This window comes from Echeneis naucrates, chromosome 13 (assembly GCF_900963305.1).
Source record: "Echeneis naucrates chromosome 13, fEcheNa1.1, whole genome shotgun sequence".
Lineage (NCBI taxonomy): Eukaryota > Metazoa > Chordata > Actinopteri > Carangiformes > Echeneidae > Echeneis > Echeneis naucrates.
In genome coordinates this window covers 17,697,742-17,713,848 of record NC_042523.1, presented here as the reverse complement: position 1 = coordinate 17,713,848, position 16,107 = coordinate 17,697,742, and the positions used below count along the sequence as shown (strand labels likewise).

General features: G+C 40.5%; 1 protein-coding gene across 1 annotated transcript; it reads right to left on the bottom strand.

Annotated features, from left to right (window-relative positions):
• Positions 1-780: 780 nt before the first annotated feature.
• LOC115053029 (HHIP-like protein 1) lies at positions 781-15,907 on the bottom strand. The gene is made up of 14 exons (XM_029517585.1): positions 15,327-15,907; positions 9,873-10,137; positions 9,393-9,672; positions 9,182-9,307; positions 8,958-9,101; positions 7,123-7,235; positions 6,814-6,954; positions 6,317-6,391; positions 5,779-5,905; positions 5,476-5,621; positions 4,690-4,771; positions 4,220-4,302; positions 3,645-3,983; positions 781-1,609 (listed from the first exon to the last, which is right to left on the bottom strand). Exons 1-14 carry the CDS (start codon positions 15,636-15,638, stop codon positions 876-878), a joined length of 2,967 nt encoding a protein of 988 aa, XP_029373445.1. The 5' UTR covers positions 15,639-15,907; the 3' UTR covers positions 781-875.
• Positions 15,908-16,107: the final 200 nt, after the last annotated feature.

The window sequence follows — 16,107 nt, the reverse complement described above, 5'->3', positions numbered from 1 at the left end:
TGCTATCCAAACATCATGTCGCACAGTTGAGTATTTTAACACCATTGCTGCTAAATGCGTAAACAGAACAGGGTTCTCCGTTTAAATCAGTTTGGGGTAGATTCACATTTGTATTTATGAGATAAAAGTCTGAAATGAAGTGGAAGAGTAGAACATTATTCTTTTCCAACACACAGTGAAAAGCATCCGGTCGTTCATTGAAATAAGCATTCTCTGAAGCCACAGACACCGTTGTAAAGACTATTTGGACTCATGGTCATGAACCAAATAGTTAGCAGTTATTTCAAGGGAACATTGTTTTACCACCCGTTGCTGTGTCGTTTTGTGGAGCAGTTAACAGTCAAACTCAGCAGAGTTAGAAAGTTAGAACTTTATACATATGGATGCTCAAACATGTGAATTAGTATGCATATTTATTTCACCTCTGCAGCTCTTGATTTGGCTGCGATCGTTGCAATCAGCAATGGTGATTTAACCACATCATTCCAGATCATTCTTGTTTCTGTGTGTGCTTTTACACAACAGTGGACTGAGTGGGTTTAGGAAAAACTGCCTTCAAACAGACACAGACTATAAGTCATTAAAAGTCCCAAGTTTTGCACCTCCTCCACACTTTCCTCTCCTTTGTGCACATTGAATAGTGAGAACTGCAAAGTAATAAAGATAGATAACAGCAGAGGGTGGCAGTAAAAAAAAAAAAAAAAGAAGCAAGAAAGAATTTGGCAAATTGACTTGAACATTCCTGATTCAACATGAAGTCTTGAACACCTTCATCGATATTCTGTTCTCGCCTGTTCCTAAGGGTTTCACCTCCTGTGTGTGACAGAACTCCCAATCAGTCCACTGTCCACTTTCATACTTTTCACCCCTCCCTGCTAACCGCAGATCACCCCTACATCTTCTCCATGAGAGCAGTTGTGTTTCCCGACCCTGGCTCTCTTGCACTCTAGTAGTGACCTCTCCCCCCCCTCACATTCCACGTCATCCAGAAAGATCCTAACGCTGCTGTCTGCCTCCCCCAGCGCGGCCCTCTTCATCACAGCCAGAGCTCTCGTGAAGCCGAGCTGTCGACACACCACGTTGCCTGCCTTGCTGGTGAAGAGGTCATCACACACCGTCCCCCACACTCCTCTGATAAAGATCTCCACTCTGCCTCGATCTGATAAACCGTCGGCGCTCACAAGCCGCACCGAGCCGACCCTCAGCCTTCTCCCTCCTCTTCCTCTATGGTCACCTCTTCCTCTTCCTCTGGGCCTCTTATATATTTGGTTGTCCACCCCAGCACGTTCCAGCTTCTCCCCAGCCCGCGACTTCTCTTCTTGTGCTTTAGGCAGGACCGTGCTGATTGGTGGTCTCGGGGGTTTGTATGAAGAAACAGTGGTTCTCTGGCTCCAATATGGTGGACGTGGTGTGGCCAACGCTGCAGGACGCTCGGGGTAACGTTTAGGGGTTTGTTGCAGAGAGGTCACGGAGGGAGGAAGCTGTGGTGCTGAGGTGATACGCTGGGGAAAGTGAAGGGGTCTCTCATTTCTCCTGGTTGGATGTGTGGGGATGACTGGAGTTTGAGCAATCCTAGAGGAGACTGCAGTCATGATGGTTGTGCGATAACCTGAGGGAGAAACAGAATCACCCCCTTTATTTAAATATATGTAGATGAACAACGTGTAAAAGACTTTATTTCTGCTGTAAACTAATACTCAGTAAATATGAAGCTACTTCCAGCAGCTAGTCAGCTCAGCATATAACACAAAGACGAAGGGAAACAAAATGTGCCTCCACCTTTACAAACTAAGATGTTAAGCTTCAGCATATTAAAACTAAAGTGTTCAAGTATTGTAATTGCTCAGCATAAAACCCCTGTGAAACCACAAATATATGATTTTTCATTTCTTTCCTGTCTGCTCATCTGATGATAAGATATAGTAGTCAATTCTTGTCCCCAGTTACAGGCTCAGGCTTCACCGTTCCTGCTCTTTCCGTTCCTAACTTGGGAAACATTCGAGTGGTATTGAGCTTCTCATCCAGCTCTTGTCAAGAAATTGAATGAGGAAATATTACTTTAAATAATGCATCAAAGTGGTGAATGAAGCACTGAGGATCTTTCTTAACTGAACCTACGGCCATTTTATGAATTAATCTCTTTGAGGGCAGGAAAAGGGAAAAAAACAACAACAACCATAAACACAGACACACAAAGATGAATGTCCAAACTGAAGCTGATGCAGAACCATTTATTCATAATAAATAAAGCCAATGTAACTGATTTAAGTTAAAGTAGTGCAAAAACTCAACACATAGAAAAGCACCATTTATCCTGCTTTAGACTCTTGTACCAGCCAAAGAAACGCACTTAAGCAGGAATTAAAATTGGGACCGAAGGCCATGTTAACTAATTCTCCTGTACCTGAGTTTGACATTAGCTTGTGCAAATGGCTCCTCTCCTAGTTTGTATCCGCACAGGCAAATGTATAAATTACTAATATACCCTGTAGTTAAAACACCACACACTGCTGGAGTTAATATTAAAATTCAAACAATTGAACTGCAATTTCATTAACATTTAATGTTGGGAATACAATTTTAATCTGTTCTTACTTCCACAATTTCAAAGACTTTTTATGGTTTATTTTCTTTTGAATCTTCCAGTGCTGAGATGTTGCAGTGTAAGTGCAAAAACTGAAGATACACATACAAAAGAAAGAAATTATATCAAAGAAGGTGGAGAGAAAAAGTCATCTAATTTAAACTGTTTTAATTGAAAATTTTATAGAAATTGAGTCAAGTTAATTAACTATCTTAGAAAACAATGCAAAGAATTATTTAAAACAAATATAAATGTATCTAACAATTACACTTATATGATATTTTATTTAGCCTATTTATCACCTTGCTTAGAGGCATTACAAGAAAGACATGTCGACTATATCTCAAAGCTATATAACTTATATATAACTTATAATGTTCAAAATGGTCCAAGTGAGCTCTCAATATTTTTTTTTCTCTTCTTGTCTATGATAAAACTGTTAGCACGTTTTAAATAAAATGCCATAGTAAAAAAAAAGAAGCTCATATCTGTGCTACAGTACGGATTTAGAACTAATATACAGTAAAACATGGAAAAATGCCCCTTTGCATATTTACAGTAACCTAGCTGCCAAACAATTCAATTATATTTTCATATAACCTTGAGTCAGCATTAGTCGGCATGCAACTACAGCAACTAAGACATAGGTGACTATTCTCTGCAACTTTGGTTTTAGTTTGTTGTTCTGTTTTGCTTTTTTTTACAATGATAGCTGCCACTAGTTCTTCTAAAAGCGGTATGATCTTATAAAATGAAAGCAAATAGAAAAGAAACCTCCACTTTGAAAATGTGCATGGTGGTGGGAAATGTAAATGTAGTTATTAACATGTTATGAAGTAAAAGAAAAGCAGAGTGCAGAAGAGGAAACCACCTGGTTCAGCCCTGGTGGCTTCGCCCCCAGGCGAGGTGTGCACTGCTGTACTGGCCGGTTTAACGTTAGCCCTAACGGTCGACATAGTGGTCGGGTGAGTAGTAGACCTAGTGGCTGGGTTAACAGTTGACCTAGAAGTGGGATAATCTGTAGAGCTGGCTCGGTTAACGGGTGCACCGTTGGGCCTACCAGAAGGCGTGGTCTTTGCAGGTGTTGTTGCCATGGTCGTCCGGACAGTTGTGCGTAAGGTTGTTGGCTTTACAGTTGTGGCTTGGGTTGTTTTTATTGTTGGTGCGTTCACAGTTGTTTTTCTTGCTGTCGGTGGTGTAGGCTTTGCTGTTGTTTTTCTTGGCTCTGGTGTTGCAGGTGGTGGTGCTAGCTGTGTTTTTCGTGTTGTTTTTCTTGTCGGCATGGGCGGCTTTATTATTATTATAGGCTTTCTTGGAGTTTTTTTCGTTGTTGTTGTTGTTCTTCTTGTGGTCGTCGTAGGAGCTGCTGTTGTAGTTGGTTTCTTGTTGATTACAAACTCTGCAAAGACATCAAGGGCAAAATAAAGACATTTTTACACTGTAAAAAAATAAAAAAGAACGACGGTCGTGCACATTGACAGAATAGTGAGAGTGGACTGTTCGCTGAAAGATAAAATTTGATGAGTTGTTGGTAAGAGTCAAATGTACAGAGATCAACAACAAAAGCAAAGAAAATTAAAACAGAAGTAATCTAAGAAATGAAATGATAAAGGATGATTTTAAGAATCCTCATACCTTCCTTGGGATAGAAGTGAATCAGTTTTCCCTTAACCTTAACATGTGAAGGCTTGATCCTGCATTTTCCTGGTGGAGCTCGTCTGTGCGATCACAAGAGAAAACGGAAATAAAATGAAATGACACTTGCATATGTTTTGAGCTCTGTAGCTTTTTCAAGTACTTTTAAGTAATCTCATTCCGCTTGCACTAAAATTTTAATGCTCTGCAAAATTACAATTAAGTTTGATTTGATCTGACTTTAATTACATTCTGTTTGTAATATCTAATATTTAGTCTAAATAAGTCCTAGTTTCACTTCTACTGAAGTTTGATCTCTTTATCCTTAAAATATGAATGAAAAATTACATGACTTGACTCTCACAGCTGTCCTCTGGACAAAAACAACAATCTTTAGAAGCTGTTTCATATTTGATCAGACCTGCCACGCACTCCTGAAGGCATGAAGAATTATTGGAATGGTTAGCTACCTGGAAGGGTCCACTATCTTATAAATGATTCCTGCTCTGGCTGTTGCACTCGGGACTCCAGTGGATAAGAAGTACAGCTCACCTAGACAAATGGACAGAGGAAAAGGAGAGAGAGTGGGGCAGAAATAAACAGATAAAAGGAAGAGGAGCATCAGCGGGAAAAACAGGAAGAATGTAGAGGAGAAAGGGAGAAAGATAGCAGCATAGAGGGGAGAAGATGTAAAATTGGGAAGGAGTCTTATGGCTAAGACGTTTGGACTTTGAACTTTCTGATTTAAATCTCCTCCGGAGCATTTTCTGTGGGAGGGATGAAATAATCTAAGGTCAGCAGCATGTGTTCAACACTCTCACTGTTAAATCAGCAGCTTGCTCTTTTTAATCCAAGTCAAACCAAAACTTCTGCTTTAACATGTGAACTCCACTTGCTAAACTTTGGCAACTTAGTAAGTGAAGCTATTCACACAACTCAGCTGTATCTACCATCAGTTTAAATCGAATGTAATTTCATTCCATTTTATGCAAAAACACCTTGAAGTACAGCAGTTTGGTTTTGGCTGTGACCAGCTCTTCAAGTTTGGAATAACATCATTACACGTTGATGAAAGCTTACTGACAAGAAAAAGTTTTCAAAAAATATACCACATTATCATATTACGTTGCTAAATTTAATCCTCAAAACAAAACAAAAACAAACTTTCCCACACCCCAATGACCTTACACCTTTTACTTTTTGTTAGTCATGCAGTGCTGTAGTATTCCCCCTAGATGCTCATATGCAGTCTTTACCTGCCTCATCCTCAGCAAAAGAGATGATGTATTTATAATAGCTGTTGATTAGTTTGGGGAATCTGCAGATCTGGTCTTTTCCCATACAGATCTCATTGTACTGCCATTCACCCGTGCTGACATTCTCCTTTAAAGACATCAGACGCCTAAATGGAAACAAACAGAGGCACATGCTTATCCACATTATTCAGTGTAACAACAGCTTACTGTGCTTTGTGTTATTCTAAGTGTTTATGTTTTGCGCCCATACCTAAGATGGGATTTTGTAGTGACACATGCACCAGCAGGCAAATAAACACATACCCACTCATGAAATCCCCAAAGATGTAGAGACCATTGAGGTTGGGCATCTCACAGCCTCTGTAGATGTATCCTCCTGTCACTGATTTGCCCAATTTGTGTGGGTAGGCAAAGATAGGCAAGACATCATCTACACAGAGAAAGAACAAAACATCACGAAACGCTGTTGCTCACATAAAAAGTAAGACAGCATTCTGCTCACGTACTGTAGGTTGTAGGTGCATAGACAAACAAAGTTTCTCAAAGTGCCTCATACTCAAAAGCCCGAGGTCACAAACTTGAAGAAGCAGAATAAATGTTAGAAGGATAAATGAGCTTTCACAGAAAAGCAATAGAAGACATAAATGAAATAAAATCGTCTCGGTTGTGCGTTTCGTAAAATGTGAGTTTGGGAGAAACCCCCCCCCCCCCCAAAAGAAGCATGTCATAGCTCACATCTGCATCCATTTTTCAGAGGCCATTTTGTGTCCCTCTGTGTAAAATATTAGACTCAGGTGACGTACTCTAAATTCTGTGACAGTGTCCTGGGAAGTCAACTCACCTAGAGATGAGTTTTGGCAGAGTTTGCGATCATAGCAGCTGAATCCTTCTTTGGCCCTCCAGCCATAGTTGCCTCCTTTAAAGAGCCAGTCAACACAGTTAGTTAAAGCATGTAAGAAGCCAGTGAACAGTCTCTTCTAATGGGGTTGCTTCCATATTCAGTAAATTTACTCTATAAAACTCACAGACCTATTGTTTGTCTGGCTAAAGAAACTTGTAATTTTATGTTTATTTCGTTCCACTTTTGGAACTCAACGTAGCCGGGCCCCATTCACTTCCACTGCGGTCTCAGATTAACCTATTATGTGTGACTCACTGTCTGACTGTGCCGTTTCTCAGAGAATTTTTTTTTTTATAGTGTGTGAATGGGGAGATAATGACAACTTTTACTGTTGAGTGAGTTAAAAACCTGAAGTGAAATCTTAAAAGTATGTGCATTAAAGCTAAAAAGTAAAATCCCTCCCAAGAAATGCTGTGTCAAACTATACACAAGCACACCTTTAACAATGATGTCCACCTCTTCGTATTTATTCTGGCCCACATCACCACAAATCATCCTGCCTCTGCCTTGGCCTGTAGCAGGGTCGCCGCGGTCGATGGAGCAGCGCCACATGTTACGCACTCCATAGGCATAAATCTCTACAAATAAAGTAGGAAAACAAGAAAGAAAAAATTTACATGCTGATACGCAGTAGCACATAACTCTTGAAGACTGAACAATTATCAACACTGTCCACAGAGCACACCAGAGCCATTTGCTTTAAATAGTCACTTCATAAGATTGTTCCATGTCATTGGAATATATACCAGGCCGTGCTTCTTTGTCCCCCAGAAATGGGTTGTCTGACGGGATGCTGTACGGGGCTCCGTCGTCATTGTTGTCGACATCAAGACGCAGCACTTTGCCGAGAAGTGCTGACCTGTCAAATATAAGGAGTGGACAAGAGAGTGTGAAAGAGTCAGCAGAATTTAAAGACCAAGCTGGCTTTAAATTTCCGCTTTTCCACTTAATTTAACTCTGAAGTCCGATCGTCACTTTTAAATTAATGTACAAATCAGTCCCCATCGTGATGTCCTTCTCTCCATGTAAAGTCTAGACTTGCCCTCCATTTTTACCATTCTACTACTGTCATCACTGCCTACTTACACACCTTTTCCACTCTTTCCAGTCCCACGCTCTGCACTCTCTCCCCTACACATACCAGTGTGTGGCAGGCCGCAATGTGTCGTGTCAATATTTGACTTGGCCGAGCGTATCCTCCGTCTTTCCCAGAGTAGCTCATACAGCATGTCAACAAACCCCTCAGAGACTAACTAGCTCCAAAGCTTAGCTGTAGCTGTCTGGAGAAGAGGTGTCAGCACCACAGCGAAACCTCAATGTTTCATAAACCGTGCCATCAACCTGCTGCCGAGACTGATAGCACAAATGTTTTCCTAGCCATGGATTTAGCTTCACCAAACAGGTTTTTCTTCATTTTGGTTCAAGGCTGTAATTTTGATCAAAGTGATTTATTCTCATAACATAGCTGCATCACAGTGGTTCATAATTTTTAGTCCAACTATCTGCCAGCTCCACAATTTCCTGTGTATGACATTCATTGCTTATTGTTCATCATGCATACAACCATCAGTTATTTATACTTCTGACCTTATTCTGACTTATTATCCTTTGGCAACAATTAACATTTAAGTAACTCAATAAAATGACAGCCGGCATTTATAGCTGGAGGACAAAACCTTCGTTACAGTGAAAACTACTCAAAGTACTATCTGCATGTCCACATGCAGCACTCACCCATAATGTTTCTGTATAAATACACAAGTGCCTTAAGATGCAGCTAGAATCTTAACTGAACGAGTGAAATAAATTATAACTTAAAGTTAATATGGTTTGAGAGGTGAGTAATGTTTACCAACACAGTAAAAGACCAAAAACGCCCCGCAGTTCCTTCTAAGACATCTCATCCCTTAAACTGTAAATATACCGCTCTTGGCATAAACACACCCTGCCACCTCTCCTTGACTTGTTATATAATCATAATTGGAGAAATATTAACTGACAACATGTCTTTAAATGCAGTATGTGACTGCACAATGAGTTGCTACCCATCAATAAACCAACCCAATAAGGTAAGTTTTGGCTGAATTTGATGAATAATGTAGTTGGCATATAAACTGGCAGTTGAAGTCTCAGTAAAGGAGTGCGCTACAGAGATTAGCAGGTTCCCAGCCCTGGGAGGTTCAGTTTAAGAGGCTGTTTTTATTGGAAACATAATTGTTCTCCAAACAGCTATCTCTTACAGTTGGAACGTTAAATTATCTATAGTCTCACTTCTTTTCATTCAGCTTTATTTGACTTGAATTTATTTAACTAAAAGCCAGAAGGGATTGGTTTTTGAAACACTTTGGTATTTTGAAAACACCTCAGTCTCAAGGAGGTTTTTAAATTTGTTTTAAATCAGCAATTTCTCTTTCAGTAGATCGACCTGAGGGCTGCATTTATCCTATTTGGGTAAATCATTTTAAATTACATGGAAGAGGGAGACGGTGAAATAATAATTGTAATTAGAATTATTTTAACTGATCAGATGTTAAACTTTTCCATAGGCTTAGTTCACATGAATTTGTTAAATTATGTTTACCTGTTCTGTGAGTTGCCAAACTTCCCAAAGGGGTCCCCAGCTCGACCGCCGTCACCAATGAAGATGTACAGGTAGCCATCATGGCCAAACAAAAGCTGTCCGCCATTATGGTTGGATGCCGGCTCTACCACCTCAAGAATGGTTCTACACAAAGAGATGACTATCCATGGTCACAGCCGCACAATTCTCAGACAAACTATCATCATTTTCTTTGAATGTCTCACCTCTCAGAGGAGTGGTCTAGCTGGTTGTCATCGTGTGTGGAAAGCGTGAACTCGCTGATACGTATCCTCTCCTCCCTCTTGACAGACACAGAGTAGTACACATAGGCTTTTCTAACTGTTGTGAATCTAAGTAAAGAAGAAAAGCTGGATGTCAGTGGTCTCCCTTTTTTGAATAATCCTCACAAATAACTCGCACTATGAGAGTATGAACCTCGGGTGCAGGGCAATGCAGAGGAATCCCCTCTCGTCCCCAGCCCAAGGTGACGTGAGGACAGCGCGGGTGAGGTTGAGGAAAGGACGGTCAATCCTGGAGCCGTTAGCCAAATACACCCACACATAGCCCAGCTGCTCAGCCACAAAGATGCGATGAGTTCCATCGTTTGCGTGAATCATGGCCACGGGGTTACGAAGCCCATTGGCAACCTCCTGCAAACACAACTCTAGACAACCTTCAGGATCTTCACGCATCAAGCCGAGGTTAGCATTTAGCTCTAAGGACAGAAAAAAAGGAGACACAGAGGAAGAGTTGTCTGATAAGATGTGGATTTCTACAAGTGCACAAAAAGAAGGAGGTGTTTTAGGATAAGACTTCACTACTAAAACCTGAGTGTATACATGGGCAGTAATCCCAGTCTGTCCAAAGTCTCATGTTACATAAAACATAAAAACATCCATCCATCCAACACCGTACCTGCGTTTGTCAGTACATTTGGATAGCAGTACTGTTTGTCCTTCAGCTCCAGTAAGTCACAGAACCTTCTGCGATCTTCTTCTATAGCTGCAGTCAGGTTTGAGAGCTGCTGCGGGCTCCCCATGTTCTCCAAGAGGAGACTTAGTGTGTAGCGACACTGATGCCAGTAGTTGTAGCAGTAATCACCACACAGTCCAGGCAGGATCCGCATGGGTGTGTTGGCATCCTCAGCATCATACAGGTGAGCAGCGTATGGAGAACACTCCTGGAAATGAAACACAAATTTAACAGTTAACAATTTTGGACATGATGGAATTTTGAGGAAGCCGACTCCTAAATGGAAACTGTTTTTAACAAACAAAATTTGAGATGGATGTATATTCTAGATGTTTGTACTAAATGTTTTTAGCAGAAGGAACCATATACAGTCTGGGTGTTAATGGATGTTTGTCAGAGATATTGAATACCAAACATGTTTTGTCTTTTTAAGCAATTTATCATGACATTATTGGCAAACACAATATGTGATTCAGTAATTTTTCCTCTCTTCATGAACGGGGTTTTGTGTCTATACTCCTTAACCTTGTTTTTTGTTGTGGGTTTATCTCAGATGTCGTTAAAGAGATGTAAGGATCAGATAAATAGAGGATGTGTGTTCTTGTTCCACCGCAGCTGCTCACCACCTCACTGCCTAACTGTAACTGGTCACACTGGGTTATATATGGGCTGTCTGAGTGCTGCCTGGTATAAATGGATACAAGGACAGTCCACTCAGTTATTAAGTCACAACCACGCTGTCCACATCCAGGATGGTGAGCTGTAGGGAGGCACAGCAACCAAACCATCATGTGGTCGACTGGTGCTCTTTTACTTGGTGCCAGATAACAGATCATTGACAGGAAACAGGACCCAAAGGAATAAACATCACTTATTCACCCATAGCCTGAAAAACGCAGTAATGCACATCACTAGATGGATGGTCAAGCAATGCACGAACTGCGTTTAGCTACATTGCCAGCGAAGTATAGTGTGTGCTGAAAATGCCCATGGGAGCAGGTACGGTTGTGGAATTTTTGCAGTTTACAGAAAACATACAATCAATTTCCTCTGGACAGCTGGCTGAGATGAGTGTTCAGCACACATCAGAAGAAGTCAGAGCCTTGAAACGAAATGTGCTGCTGTCTCTTCATTCCCATGGAGAAATAACAGCAAGGAAAGTTTCTGTTGCATTGTGGCAAAGTTTCACAATGAACCTCTGTAACTGACAATACCTTAATAACAGAAAGGGAATTAGTTAGTCTCTTAACATTGTGTCTGTCTTCTGTGGACAAAAGTTTTAAAATTAGTTTTTTTGATTATCATACAAAGAAAGTGTACCTGCATACTAATAATCCCATGCAATAATAAAGACTGGTCTGTGAAAACTACGGCACAAAAAAACTTTCTAACTTAAACAAGCAAACTATTTATGTAACATTTCTTTTGTGTGCCTGCACCTGAAAGGTCAGCTTATGAATAATTTTCACTCTTATTTCTTTGTGCATGTCAAGAAGAAAAAGCCCCATTAACTGTGACGCGTTATAAATTATAGATATAGTATGGAGACAGAAAAGGAAGAAAGTTATATATGTTTGAGCAGTTTGGATGCGCCGGTGTTGCTGTTAGTCTTTGTTGGTTTAATTATTGATTTATTTGTTGATATTCCTTTAAGTTAGACCCAAGTATGTTTGTTTGTATATGCATTTTGTTTAATTCCTCATCACCAGATGGGCACAGTGTAGCTAGTGTCAAGATTCATGTTCCCATGTTTCTCTCAACACTTTATTTATTTATTTATTTATTTTTAAATCTGTACTATTTAAGAGGTTTACAAACTATTTCTATTACCAGCTATATGAGTTCATTTATTTGATGGTCTCTGTTTTTGCTTGGCATTGCGTGAATTACCTAGCTATGATGTACTTTAATCAAAGATGATTTGGACTTGATTTAATTTTGCCCTCAGACGGTGGCATTAATAAATAGTATCATCACTGACTAAAAGAACATGCACAGAAGCTGACAGAGAAGCTTTGTCAAGTGGAATGAAAGTACATTTCTGGACAGAGTTCAAAGTCTTTCTGGGAATCAGCTTCAGCTTGAAAGGGAAAAACAAAAGCAGAGTTCAGTCTGAGCTGCTGGCGCTGTTGATGAAAGCAGGTTTTGGAGCGAACTGGGACATAAAGTAGATTCCTATGTTGGATTGATCTACTTCACCATTTACTAAAACACCATATCAAACAAGAGTCATGCTGACGTTTCGCATAAAGACACTTGATAGGTTTATGAAAACAGGTTCAAATTATCTTCATAAACCAGTCATTGTTCTCAGACTGTCTTATTTTGGGTCTTTCTAACAAAGAGTTGGATAAATGCTTTAACTACTAACAGCTGTTCCCGAACAATGGTGCCACTTGAAAGTGCTCTAATTTTGTGTTTACGCTGTCCGGTTTAGAACAAACAGATTCAAACTTGAAATGGGAATAAAAGCCTTTTCTGCTGGCACCTATCTTCCTGACTCCCCGTGCTGCACTCACTGGTCCACATGGCTGTGTTTTATTACAGCCAAGAAAGTGAAGCCTCGTGGCAAACAGATGGCTGGTAAATGTGTAAATTTGAACCTTGCCTCGCCTCAAAAGGGACAGACGGAGAAAAGGGACAGTAAAAAGTAAAGACAGAGAGAAAAGAGAAGGACTGGGTTCTCTGCGTCTTCATGCTAAACTTCAGTTGTTGGAATTGTGGTTCAGAAAAGAAAAGGAAAACAACACCATCAGCTTGTTGGATACTGAGTGTCCTTGTGTTTAAGATTTGTTGTGGTGTGGTGCATTCAAGTACTGCTGGGAAATGCCAGCATCTGCAGCTTATTGCAAATCAAGCTTCACCATGGGACCTTTTTAAATGTCTAAACAGACTAAAACATACTTTGACAGCAGCAGTACTTATCTGAGCTTTTTAAAAAGATGGCAGAGGAAAAAATTCTGTGTTTTTTTTTTTTTTTTTTCAGGTGAATGCATGCTAATTGTTTTTGAAGTGGCCTTAGGTGACTTTTTGCTCTTAGTTTAATATTGTATTTACTCACCATAAAACTGATTAAAGAGAGAGATAGAACAATAGCTGTTTATAACACACACACACACACACACACACACACACACACACACACACACACACACACATTCTTACTCTACACAATGATGTTAAATTAACATCTCCTGAAGTTACTGTTCTCTTTTCTTTCGCTTTCCATGCCTGCCCTTCTCTTTCTTTTCTCTCTTTTTCATCTTCTTCTGTCAGTCTCTCCATTTCAGGAACTTGATATATCCTGCTCTCCTGGTCAGAGGAGGAAATGGTTGTTTGTTTAGTCAGTCAAGCTCCCCTTTCTCCTTATAACACACACACATACATGCACTATTTTTTTTTTTTTTCGCTGTCTGTGTCTCTTTGTCTCTTCCGTCTGCCCACATATCTCTCTTTCTCCCCCGTGTCTTATATCAGGAAGCTCCAGTGGAGCAGTTCGAACAGAGGGCCTTAGTGTGGCAGGTTTACCCAGGATAAGTACCCTGGCAGTGCAGAAACTTGACCACCTCCAGGCTCTCCTTTACTTCAAACCATCGACCTGGGAGCAGCCACAACCACAGAAAAATACTTCCAAAAAGACTTTAAAAAGCTAAATAACATTTTTAGGTGAACACAAATCATTCATTACTCAAAGACAGACCCATTACGTGTTTCAGTGCAACATAACCAGATTAAAAAAAACAAAAAAACAAAAAAACAGCTGTGTTTGTGCTTTAAAAAAAGAGAAAAAACTGGCAATAACTTAGTTAAACTAGAATAATCATTGAAGGTCACATGAGCTCTGCAGTGCTGTCATTATGCTCCAGACGTGGCCTGCACTGCTCAGAAAGAACCACAGTGGACTATAATTACGACTGTGTTAGAAACCTATATTTTAGGAGTTGGGGGATTTGTCGCTGACTTTCACCTCGTTTCCACTGTTCGATGCTGATAATGGAGGGTGAAAGTGTTACTAGAGGGGTAGCCCTCAGCTGCCTTGTTTTGGCTTTTGTAGAATGAAGATTTTATCTGAAGTGTATGGGCAGGCCTGCTGCAGTAATCATCTAATTTGCACTCACGATCTGCACGTAGTTAGTTTCTGGATTGCAAAGTCAGCCCTGTATTATGCAATCAACCAGCAGGACTGGCTTTAAGGGCCACCGTCCAAGTTTAGCAAGGTCAGAAAATAAACTAAAATGCACTGACACTGAAATAGAAAGTCACTATTCTCCAACATTAAATAAGATTGGAATCTCACTCAGGATCCAAATCAAATTTGTCACAATATTAAGTCTAACTTAGCCAAATGCAGTATGAGTCATTTTTTTTTAGAAATGCAGTCCTGAGAAACTCTGTGCTGAATCTGGCAGCTGCAGCAAGACGCTCACTGTTTGTTGTCACTAATATTTCCATAGAATCCAGTTTAATTTGGTTTTCTCATCTACAACATTGGCCAGAATAGAGATCTCTGTAAATGTGGTTGTTATTTAATGTCCAGAATACTCAAAGTCCTCTGATTATTTCAGTGAATGGATCCGAAAATATCTTATGTGCTTTTCATTGTGTCTGAATCTTGTTTCACACACCTGTTCTGCATCAAGCGCTGGAGAAATAACTTACTCATGGCGACCTCCTGCCTGTGACACAAAACTTATGATTTCTGGGAGGGAAAAAGTGTACTTTTCAGATTTAGTGGATCGACTTGTGAGTCAACTTTAGGTACATATTTCAGTATGCTGTGAGTAAACTCAAAGAATTCCTTCTGATATAGTTGCATCATTTGGCTGCGTGTTCACTCCAGTTACAAGCTAACCCAATAAAAAACACATGAAGCCTGAGTTTTTAAGACTGTGGTTGAGCTTTTTAAGCACAAGTGACTTCTGTCTAACAAATGCCAATTTCTTCATGTAGCCATTAAACCGCATGTTTTGTTGGTTACTGTACTTTAGTTCTCACTCATGACAAACCACACAACAGTTTCCCTTGGGCTGAAAGACAAACTTGTATTTCCAGGCGGTCTCTGTGGTTATTTAGCCCCCTTCTGGAATATAAATGGTATTATTTTTACCTGGCAAAATAAGCCACAGGGATGAAAATGTGCACACTGTGTTCATCTTAAGGACATCATGATGTATTACATCAACACCAGGTTTCCTAGTTGGGCCTGGAAACATCCGCAGACAAAACAAACTTGCTTGAGAGACATTTTAGGTTCACCAAGTCTGGGGACGGTTGTTTTTCTTGTGTTCCTTACAAGAGCAGGTGACTGGTACATGTTATTCCTCATTGTTCCTTTAATACACAGAGAGATGAATGCTTGTCCATGCCATCAAAATATGACCAAAACATTTCTCTTACCTGGCAGAGGATGTTGCGGATGTACTTGCCACAGGTGATAAAACCTGAATGGTCAAAGTTCTCCATGATGCTGTAAAACCTGACTGAAATCTGTTCATCCTTCTCCAGATCGCAGCATCCAAACTTAGAGTACTCCTTGCAGAAGACCAGTGGCTGCTGTGGCTCAAACGGAGGCTTGTAGTCCAAACACTGGGGATGACATCTCCCCCACCAGGGCTGGAGGAGCAACAGCAGCGCCAAAACAAGTAGGTGAGGGAAGGAAGTGGGGTGCATGATGCATTGTGGGACCAGATTATAGAACTGGATGGTCATGGTGAGAATGTGGTGTCCTTCAGTTCAGGATATTTTGGCTCTTGATGTAGTTATGCCCTCGATCAAAGCAGTTTGTATGTGGCCTGTGGATATATTTAAAGCCCGCCAGCACCTCTCAGAGACAGGTATGAAATTCAAAGTTGAAATTCCTATAATACTTTATAGTGATGGATGTCTTCATCTGATGTCCTGGTCTCAGCAGGGTCAAGCAGCCATATGTGTTTGTAGAGTTGTGGATGTGTGTTTATCAAACACACGGAGCCATCATTACACCTGCCTGCGAGTTGGCCATAGACCTACAAAGCGCTCAGGATTTCACAGGCTATATTGTAAACATCATCCTTGAGTGGCAGCCGGCTTCTGTGATGTGTGTTTAAAGTTAAGCTGATCCAAATCCAGTGAGTTCTTTTGATTGTGAGGGGATCAGGAGTTGGCTGGCAGGATGAGTGCCCCAAGGAATCCAGGATCA

Coding starts and splice junctions, on each gene's coding strand:
- LOC115053029 (XM_029517585.1), bottom strand. CDS start 15,638: ATGACCATCCAGTTCTATAATCTGGTCCCACAATGCATCATGCACCCC. Junction 7,236..8,957: donor TTTGGCAACTCACAGAACAG/GTAAACATAATT, acceptor TATATTTGACAG/GTCAGCACTTCTCGGCAAAG. Junction 6,955..7,122: donor GGACAAAGAAGCACGGCCTG/GTATATATTCCA, acceptor CTTTATTTGTAG/AGATTTATGCCTATGGAGTG.